Source organism: Toxotes jaculatrix, chromosome 5 (assembly GCF_017976425.1).
Source record: "Toxotes jaculatrix isolate fToxJac2 chromosome 5, fToxJac2.pri, whole genome shotgun sequence".
Taxonomy (NCBI): domain Eukaryota; kingdom Metazoa; phylum Chordata; class Actinopteri; family Toxotidae; genus Toxotes; species Toxotes jaculatrix.
The window spans coordinates 4,550,974-4,560,877 of record NC_054398.1 but is presented as its reverse complement, the minus strand read 5'-3'; the positions used below and the strand labels follow the sequence as shown (position 1 = coordinate 4,560,877).

The 9,904-nt window shown below is 41.4% G+C and overlaps 1 protein-coding gene across 3 annotated transcripts; it reads right to left on the bottom strand.

Annotated features, from left to right (window-relative positions):
• Positions 1 to 2,242: 2,242 nt before the first annotated feature.
• nutf2 (nuclear transport factor 2) lies at positions 2,243 to 8,080 on the bottom strand. 3 transcript variants are annotated; one of them, XM_041037481.1, is made up of 5 exons: positions 8,010 to 8,080; positions 6,812 to 6,933; positions 4,457 to 4,528; positions 4,085 to 4,183; positions 2,243 to 3,231 (listed from the first exon to the last, which is right to left on the bottom strand). In XM_041037481.1, the coding sequence occupies exons 2-5, from the start codon at positions 6,908 to 6,910 to the stop codon at positions 3,118 to 3,120; spliced, it is 384 nt and encodes a 127-aa protein (XP_040893415.1). In that variant the 5' UTR covers positions 6,911 to 6,933; positions 8,010 to 8,080; the 3' UTR covers positions 2,243 to 3,117. The 3 variants fall into 3 exon arrangements, with proteins under 3 accessions (XP_040893415.1, XP_040893417.1, XP_040893416.1); XM_041037483.1 differs by lacking the exon at positions 8,010 to 8,080 and adding an exon at positions 7,764 to 7,795; XM_041037482.1 differs by lacking the exon at positions 8,010 to 8,080 and adding an exon at positions 7,456 to 7,642.
• Positions 8,081 to 9,904: the final 1,824 nt, after the last annotated feature.

Here is a 9,904-nt window from a genome sequence, read left to right as displayed (position 1 = left end):
GTCCACTACACGGCATAATGCCGCCCTCCACAGTCAGTAACTCTGATTTGTATACAGTTAAACTTCAGATATGATACTTTAAATTGTGTTTTTAATTTTGTCATTTTTTTGTATTAATTGTATTAGCAGCTTCACATCCCACATCATGTAAAGTTCTGGCTCGCATAAAGCTCCAACAAAATCCCAGAGCATGTCATACCAAACCCGTCATGTCTGACTGCTAAAGCCAACAAGATGGGCGCGAAGAGCAAGTGTCTGGAAAATGGCCAGTACTAAATAAATATGACATTGTGGCACTGACAGTTAGATGAAATTAATCCCCTTAAATTTTATTTAATTGTTTATGTTGCCATACTTATATCCAAAGAGAAGCAAATTCAAATATAAGTTCAGTTTCCATTTGCTTCATTTTGGATGCTCACTCAGGCCTTCTGGTGGCACAGAATTTTTACCACAAAATATACCAAGGATACCTGTCTTTGTAGTAGTTTCCACACAAATTCACCTCAATGCAGCCTGCCATTACCCTTGGCAGAAAGAGTTTTTTCAGTGGATTTGAGACAATATGTAGAGTTTAAGGGACTTATGGTCCCTTAGTCTTCCTTTACACAATGGAGGCACCTGTGGAAAGGTCAAGTTGTGAATTAGGATATTAATCTCTTTGGGACAGTGAGGATCCTCGGCAAATTAAATGGAAATCCAGTAGTTAAGTGTTCGCTGGCATCACTTAAACGCTGATCAGTTTCTAAATCCTTTTTTAGTTCATTAGATTATTAGTTGATCCTTACTAGACACTAAACCCCTGTCATTATTTAGATGGCACCCTTCAGTGGTTGGGATATATCAGGCAGCAGGGGAACATTTTGTCCACAAAGTGGACTAATGATGTGTTAGAAGCAGGAAAAATGGGCAAGTGTAAGGGCCATGCGGTCCAATCCAACAGATGAACTACTGTTGCTCAAATATGGGGCTGCATAGCTGCATAGAAGTCAGGGTGTCCATGCTGACCCCTGTGCACCACCGAAAGCACCAACCATGGGCACGTGACCATCAGAACTGGACCATGGAGCAATGGAAGAAGGTGGCCTGGTCTGATGAATCATATTTTCTTTTACATCACGTGGATGGCTGGGTGCATGTGCGTCACTTATCTGGGGAACACGTGGCACCAGGATGCACTATGGGAAGAAGGCAAGCTGGCAGAGGCAGTGTGATGTTTTGGGCAATGTTTTGCTGGGAAACCTTCGGTCCTGTTGTCCATGTGGATGTTACTTTGACACTACGACCCACCTAAGAATTGTTGCAGACCATGCACCCTTTCATGGAAGCGATATTCCATGATGGCTGTGGCCTTTTTTAGCAGGATAATGAGCTGTGCAACAAAGCAAAAAATGGTCCAGGAATGGTTTGAGGAGCACAACAAGTTTGAGGTGTTGACTCTCAATCCAGTTGAGCATCTGTGGGATGTGCTGGACAAACATGTCCGGTCCATGGAGGCCCCACCTCGCAGCTTACAGTTCTTAAAGGATCTGCTGCTAACATCTTGGTGCCAGATACCACAGCACACCTTTGGGCATCTAGTCGAGTCCATGTCTCGACAGGTCAGGGCTGTTCTGGCAGCAGAAGGGGGACCAACACTATCAGGCAGGTGGTCATAATGCGTGATCAGTGTATATATATATATGATCTGTTGTCAGTTTATTGGAACACTTATCTAAAACTTATGCAGTCTGATACAACAATCCTACAATAAATCCTCCCTTCACATGAAGGTTGTAATGTTCAGTTTGTGTTGAAACTGTGTTAAGTAACCCTGCTACTACCTGACCTGCCCTGGTCTGGAGTCCTCAGCTCATTGTCTCTGAAACTGTACAACAAAAGTAACTGATGCAATCATCACAGGGACGCCAGTGCACAAATGAATCTGCAGAACACGGCTTCATCTTATGAGTAATTAACATGGTCAGAAAAGAGATGACTACCTGTTGTTTCAACACATGGATCATACTGATGCTTACAGTATGAAAGACCTCTACCCTGATCCACTTCTAAGATCAGTAACGGCCCAATACAGATTGGACAGTGGACCTATTGTTGACATGTATGATCTTCTGTAGAATGGTCACCCAAACTAATCCATCTGCAAAAAGCAAAACTGTATGAAGACTCATTGTGAAGAGATAAATGAAGGACTGGCAAAACAATTAACCAAAGAGAATGACATGGAGACAAAGCCACACCATTAAGAAAAAAGTCCAGGTTTTATTGTGTATCGTGGCTGTAGTCCATGTTAACTGCCAGATGTGTGTGAGAGAACGACAGATTGAAACAGGCAGAGAGAGAGAGAGAGAGAGAGAGAGAGAGAGAGAGAGAGAGAGAGACAATATGCAAGATCAGAGCCAATCACACAGCAAGGTCAAACTGTATGTCCTCTATGATTCTTTGGCTTGCAAGAGCAAAACCTGGCATGAGAATGAATCATGGCAGAGTTAACAATGGTGTAAAGGAAGATAAAACTCAGTTAAATACACTAAGGCAAGCTAAAGTCAACACACAGGTGGCATCTAAAAACAAATTACAACACAAGAAGTCTGGAACTGAAGAAGCCGACTGAACCTGAACATGGATCTACGAACCAGTCAACAACAGTGCTAACAGAACTGAGATGACAGCAGTGGTGTCAACAGTAGAGTAAAATGGGTTAGAATAGAGTAAAGAAGGGTGGAGAGCAGAGCAGAGTATGAGTTAATGGCGTCGGTCAGCTGTTTGTCTTTCTGGTGGCTTGAGTGTAGATATTGTAATGAGGGCCTCCCAGCGTCATGCAGATCAGCGGAGTGGCAGACAGGGGCGTCTGATTGGTCGGCCGGCTCTCAGCAAAGAAACACGTCGCAGTTCTACTGGCTGGGGTGGTCTGAAAACCCACCTGGATGAGGTTCAGTGATTGACATCTAGAATCCGGTGTTTGCTTGTTTGTCAAACAGGCGTTAATGAGACAGCAGGAGGGAGGAATGAGTGGTCTCTCTTTTCTCCATCCTCAACTCCTCCCTCCCCTCCCTCCATACTTCACACCGTGCCCTTCACTATGGCCGCCCCTGCCCACCGGAGTGGGGAGGGGGCTTATCCAAAGTTGTGAATGGCCAGCCTGAACATGTCATTGGTGCACACCCATGCGTCGTTAATGTTCTTGAGGATGAAACTTTGATGGAAACCCATGATGGGGTCATCGTCTGCCTGGAGACACACACAAACAGAAGAGGTTCAGGGCAAAGTACGTGCTGGAGATACTGGCTGAAGCAGCCATCACATGGACACTTAAGGAACCTAAATCATTCGTCTGCTGCTCCATGTGCACACATTTTTTCATTTGCTGCTTCTAACAGTTTCCTGTACACTCCACTGTATAAGGAACACCTACTTGAGACTAATGCAGTCTGAAAACAACAGTCCTGCTACAACTCCTCCTTTAATGAAGGTCATGATGTTCAGGTTTTGTTGAAATTGTTGCCCATTCTAGAGGATGTAGTTTGTGCTGCTGATGTAGTGTACTGCATTAATTAGTGGTGCTTATGTTGTTTAGCCTATCCTCCTCATTGATTTAATTGAGGTGGACAAGATAATGGAAACACCTGTCAATATAATGCAATACAGCTCACCAGCACCACACTTTGCAGCCCACACTGTAACAGTAACTGAAAATCCGGGGACAGGAGGATTTGGTATGAGTTTGATTGCCAGTGTTGTACAAAGGATTCACCACCTGAGTCTAGATGGACATTATCTCAGATGTGCTGAGGAGTCAGAAGCACTAAATCGAAAGGTGCTTTTCTGTGCACATCAAGCATACGAATATGTTCCTCATTATATTCACAGACACTGAACATTTCATGACACTAAACAAAATGTTTCTTGATCATAAATTATACTTTTTAACAAAACAGCAGCAATTAGATCCTGATAAGATGATGTGATAGTATTCGAAACACAGGTACATACATGAATAATCTTATTTACTTCAGAAGTCAATGTGTACTCAGGCAGTAAAAGAGCTGACTCTGCATAGGACGTGAATGATAATGCTACTTACTTTTAGCTGTCCTACAACCATACTCAAGATGCAGCAGTCTGGAGTTGGCTGGTGGTCTTGCGCTGTTATACTATGCGCTATTTTTGTGAAGGGGAGACTCTGGCACAAACACAGAGAAAAAAACATACAAGAGGAAGATTAATGCACGTATATCAGACACTCAGAGGATATAAATTCAGAAAGAATCATTAAAACTCGAGATAACTATATAATTGTCACTGAAAACACACACATTTGTACTATGGTTCCAAAAAGCCTGAGGAGAAATCTGAATACTGACTTCTGTCTGTATTCAGTAACAGGTTAGGGGCCATCCCATAACATGTAACACGTTACTTCTGTATAAAGCAATAAGTAACCAAACAAACTCACAGTGAGTTTCTCAACAATTGCCCGTTTTCCCTGGAACTGTTGTCCTTCCCACGTAAGGCATGATGCATCGATCTGTGCGGAGCAAAAACAGAGAGGGTTTATTACCACAAACTAATTCATGACAGTGTTTTGGCAGTGAGAAGTTAACATTACAGTTCCTCAGAGCCCACGATTTCTTGTTTAGTCTGACCAACAGTCCAAACACAAAGACTCAGTTTCCTGACATATTTCACAGGGGAAAAACGGCAAATTCTCACATTTAAAAAGCTGGAACCAAATATTTGGCATTTTTCGATTAATGATCATAATGTGACCAAATTTCTGTTGATCAACTAAAAGTTGTTTCAGCTGTAAATGCCTTCGGCAGTGCTGTGTAATGTTGTGTCCTTTTCATTTATACTTGAAGTCAGGTTATTATCCATGATACTGATTAATCTAAGAAAAGCACAAATTTTTTAATTTTTTTCTTTTTAAAATCACATTTTTAGTTGGGAGTTAGAGATTATATTGATTAATCAATAGTCTCTTTTATCATTCAAGCAATTAAAAATATATCAACCAACAATTTAGGACACGATGGATGTAGTTTAACAACCAGAAAATGCAGTGTCATCAAGATCTGACTGTGTGTGATTAATGAAAGCAGACAATAAAAACAAAAAACAAAAGCAACACTGGAAACACCCAAGTTATTTGTTGTCAGTGCTCTAGGTTAGCTAGTCTATTTAAACCAAAACCCACTAACATTAGGTTTAGTGAGGGACAGTTACACTGGCCCTGAACTTCAGATGATCAAAACCGCCTTGGTAGCAGGTCACAAGATTGTAGTCACCCATTGTAATCAACGTAGATTTCACACTGTTTGTAAATTCTTGTTGACTCAATAATAAAATGCTATTTCAGAGTCGGATCTGTTTGTCTTTCATCTGCATATTAATATAACACTATGTAAAATGTTAGCTAACAATAGTTGACCAGTATAGATGGGTTTCCCTTTTATAACCAACTGACGATCCATGCGCAGGTTTGGGATGAAGAAAAAAAAACACATTTGGTCATAGTAGCTTATTATTTTCCCACTATACACAAAGCTAGCTCCACAGGAAGAGTGACATGACCTGTGTGTGTCCAAAAACATCAACCCGAGAGCACAGGGTTCAACTTAAAAGCACAACGTCAGCATTCAGTTTCATGCTGTTTGCCTGCTGCACAAGTTCAGAGCACGGCTGCACTCACTGTGGTTGTTGTATTTGAAATCTTTCTATACTCTTTCCTCATATACCATATACCAATATATCAGACCCTGGATTTAGGCCAGCTGTGTTACATTAATGCAAAAATCTCATATGGGAGATGACTGCAGCATGAACAGGAAGAGGATCACTGCTGGCAAACTGTGTCAAAACAAGATTTAATCAGTATTATTGATCAGCCACACAGGATCATGAAAGAGACTCTGAAACGCATGTTTATACTTTTCTGGAAAATTATAAGCATGACAACGTCACCAAAGTTTCCATCCAAAGCCATCAGCCTGCCCCTCTATCAGCTGTCACTGATTCTCAGACTACCCTGAACACACATCAAATACAGAGCCTTGGTAATACTCATTTATCACCCTTAAACGCAGTGTGAGCTGTCTTACCTTAAAACTTCAATTTTTCCTGCAGTTTCAATGTAAAACCATCCACATAAAATCCAGAGCTCTGACCAGATCACTTGTGTTAGGTTTTTTTCTTTGGATAATGAACAATTTCCACTCATTATTTTTACGATTCAAACAGTTTTAGGCACAAAACTAACTTTTCATGTGGATCTCCTCATAGCTCTCAGTCATTTTGGGTCGTTTTCTGCCCCCTACCTGCACACGCAGCTCACTGATGGAAACCTGTCTATAAAGAGCAATAGATGTTTTTATTGATCAGTTGCATTGTTGTGCTCTTCCACACTTTCCATGTGTCCACTCTAGTTTTAAAATGCAGCTTTTAACAAAGGGAGGGAGAGTTTACCACACTACATAACGGTGTAATGCCAACTGGAACAGCATTTTGATGGCACAAAGTTTCTTTCATATTTCCCCTGATTATAAATAAAACATCTCAGTCAGACATACCTTATAAGGTATTTACGACTTCTCTCCTCCCCTCAATCTCTGCTTCAGCAGCTAAAAGAGTTACGTTACCTAGGGTTTCCTCTCACATTTCTTTATTTCTTTATAGAGTTGACTCTGAGAGATATGCACAAAAAATTCCAATGTACTTGTACTGTCCTGTACCTATGCAAATGGCAATGAAGATAAACAAGCAAAACAAGACATCTTGTAAGTAAATGACAGCACGGTTCTGTCACACTCACATATATGGATCCAAGTTGTGATCTGTCAGAGTCAAACATCTGGTAGTAATGCTGCACAAAGCTGGATCCTATCTGCTCCCACAGAGGCTGGTCCACCATCCTGAATCACCCTGCAACGCACACTGAGAAGATGGAGAGAGAGGAGGGGAGCAAGTTACACAGAGAGGAAATACAAGTGTGAAAATCATTATTTGCTAAAGCCTTCCCAGTCACCAGGCCTCAAACCACCTGAACAACAAAATAAGACTAAAAGATATACAAAAAGATATACGGTGCGCTACTCACATCAAAGATTAGAAACAAAAATGCATTCACCTAGTTTTCATTTGAGGTAAATTTTCTCTACGTTCTTAATGCTAACCACAATATAAAAACAACAACAACAACACAATCCACGGACAGTCTTACTGAACACTAAAACCAAGTGTATAAATAGCACCACACTAGGAAAGAAAACATCACATTAACAACGCTTTAACTAAAAAGACCCAGGCGTGTTTTGCTGATCACGCCGTAACGTTAGTGCTCTCTGTGCTCGGGTGACAGTGACAGCACAAGTCATGTGCTTCCACATAACGATACACTCTTGTTAACGGAACAATCTGAGATCTCTGAAAATCAGAGGTGAAGTCGAAACAACATACCATAACTACCAATGGGACACAAATAGCAGCAATATACGAAATGCTAGAGAGACAGCAAAATAAGCGTATTTAGAAACGTTAATAAATGGAAAAGCTCATCTATGGTTAGTTAACGCTAGCTAACTAGCTACTACTAGCTTGAGAGCTGTCTTGTTTGCTAACGTTAACTCAGCGAGCGTTGGCAAAGACAGTTCATGTATCTAGCCTGCCTCCCCTCCAGCTAATGTTAGACGTCTGATAAATTATATTTCCAAACGTTAGCAAACTGGCCGGCTGGCGTTGGCCTTTTCACTGGTTGCTAAAAATACCCCGTCTTCTCTAAGTGTTGATGCCTCCTCCGGGCCCGCGCACACAGCACTGGAACCCCGGGGCAGCTACCCTACATAGGCGTGCCCAACGTTAGCCCTAAACCGGACAGGAGCAGCCAATTTAACTACTTATACTCCCTTATGCTTGTTTAAATGTCAGGCTAAACTAGCGCTTTTTGTTTTCGCACATGTTTCCATTCACTATCCCATAAGAGGATTTCCTAAAAATAAGTAATAAAAACTTACCTCTAACCAACGCCGAGGCCGGCTGCACGATCGCACAGTGCAGTGTCTGCTCCCTTACGAGGGCACGTACTCAGCGCCGTAACCGCCTCGGTGGATTGTGGGGCTTGTAGTCTTTTTTTTTCCATTTTTTTTTATTCTAACAATTTTCAATATGTGTTGCGTAATGTTTGTGGGTTGTTTGCTGTACTGTGAATTACAAGCACCTTTCCAAAAACAACGCCCCCCAAACACAGTGTCAGTAGTTTGAGTCCCCGTGAAAACTGAGAGAAAGGGGAACAGGGAACAGTGAAACAGGGAAATTATTTTAATCCATTCATTAAGACAATAATACTTTTGTTCACGTGCCTATGCATAATGATGTAAATAATTCTGTATATTTTACTTTCAATACTTAATATTTTTGTACTTTGGCTGAAATTTTAAGTGGAAAGTTGTAAGGCTTCTTCCACCACTGACTGTCAGTGTTAAAATAAGACAGCTTGCTACAAAGCAGACTGAGCAAGGTAAATGTAAACCTCAGCTTAGATATGGCAGTTGTCTTCCATAAGCACTGACCTAAACAGTTAACCTCTCTGCCCTGCTATTATCCACATAGCTGCAACTCTGACCAAGGAGAGTGGTGTCGTCCCAGGGTTTGTGGGTTTCTGCTCACATCGCAGATAAGTCTCTGCTGCCTACGGAGTGGAGGAGATCAACAACCTGATAGATTCTAATTTACATGTGGTACTTCAACTCTTCAACAGAGTTGAGTTTTTAGATGGGTTACAATGAAATACGGGACAGACATAAACAGTTATAACATTGGTGATCCCCGCCATCAACTCAAAATATCAATTTAAATATTTTGGTTCATGATGACTAAAAACCTGCTAAATTAATAACATTCCCATCAGCCTCAGGTGTATGTTGTACTTTTGCATGCACTAACACATTAAACTAGGATGGTGAATGTGATAAACATCATACCAGCTAAACATGGCACAGATCATGTGCAGCTGTCACTCCTGAGGGAAGCTTTTGTTCATGTTCATCCATCCTTGTAAAGAAATTCAAATTTGAATGGCTTTATTTCGTTAGAAACAATCCCAGTTAACCTTGTATGTGTTCTTTTTATTTATTTTGTTGTTAATCCAGGGCTGCAGGACATATGTGAAATCCACAGAGGGCTTTTTATCAAAACTTTGGCACCTGCTCAAAGAGGCTGGTGAGGGCATGGCTGAAGCACTCTGCCGTAACCTTGAGTTGCTTCTCAGCAAACTCTCCAAACAGGTCCTTGATCTGACCTTGGATTTCTACACCAGCTTTTTCACATTACTCATACATGGACACATTTTTTGTCTGTCTGTGTGTAAGCTCATGCTGTTCATGCCATTAGATGTGTTGGAGGAGTCCCAGATGACAGTCTAAAACTTATGTGCATTTCTTTGTCCCAGTTCGTGCAGCGACACGTCCATTAGAAAATGCAGCCACGGTGACTTTTGCTGTGGAGAGTTTGAGATACTGCAGTTTTTTTTTAACAATGTTATTTGGTGCTGCGCAGGAAGATTTCTTGCGAACCTTTCAAAGAAAAAGAAGCGTGTTTTAAAACATGGCATGAACATTTACAGATTACTGTGGATGTCTGAGTTTATCTGGGGTGGCCACTTTATCAGTAACAGCACATTAATTAATCTCTGCCTCCAGACCATCTACTGGACCTCAAGGACACTGAGGCCGGTAGGATTGTAGACTTTCCTCATGCAGATACAGTTCTATACAGTTTAAAACGATGGTCTTTGTCAGACTAGTTAAAGCATGATGCCCAGTCACATACTGCTTTTACCATGAGTGGCCATCCAACTCAGCTGCCTTGGCTCGAGGCTCTGGGTGGGTCTTCAGGGTAATTTCAACAAAAA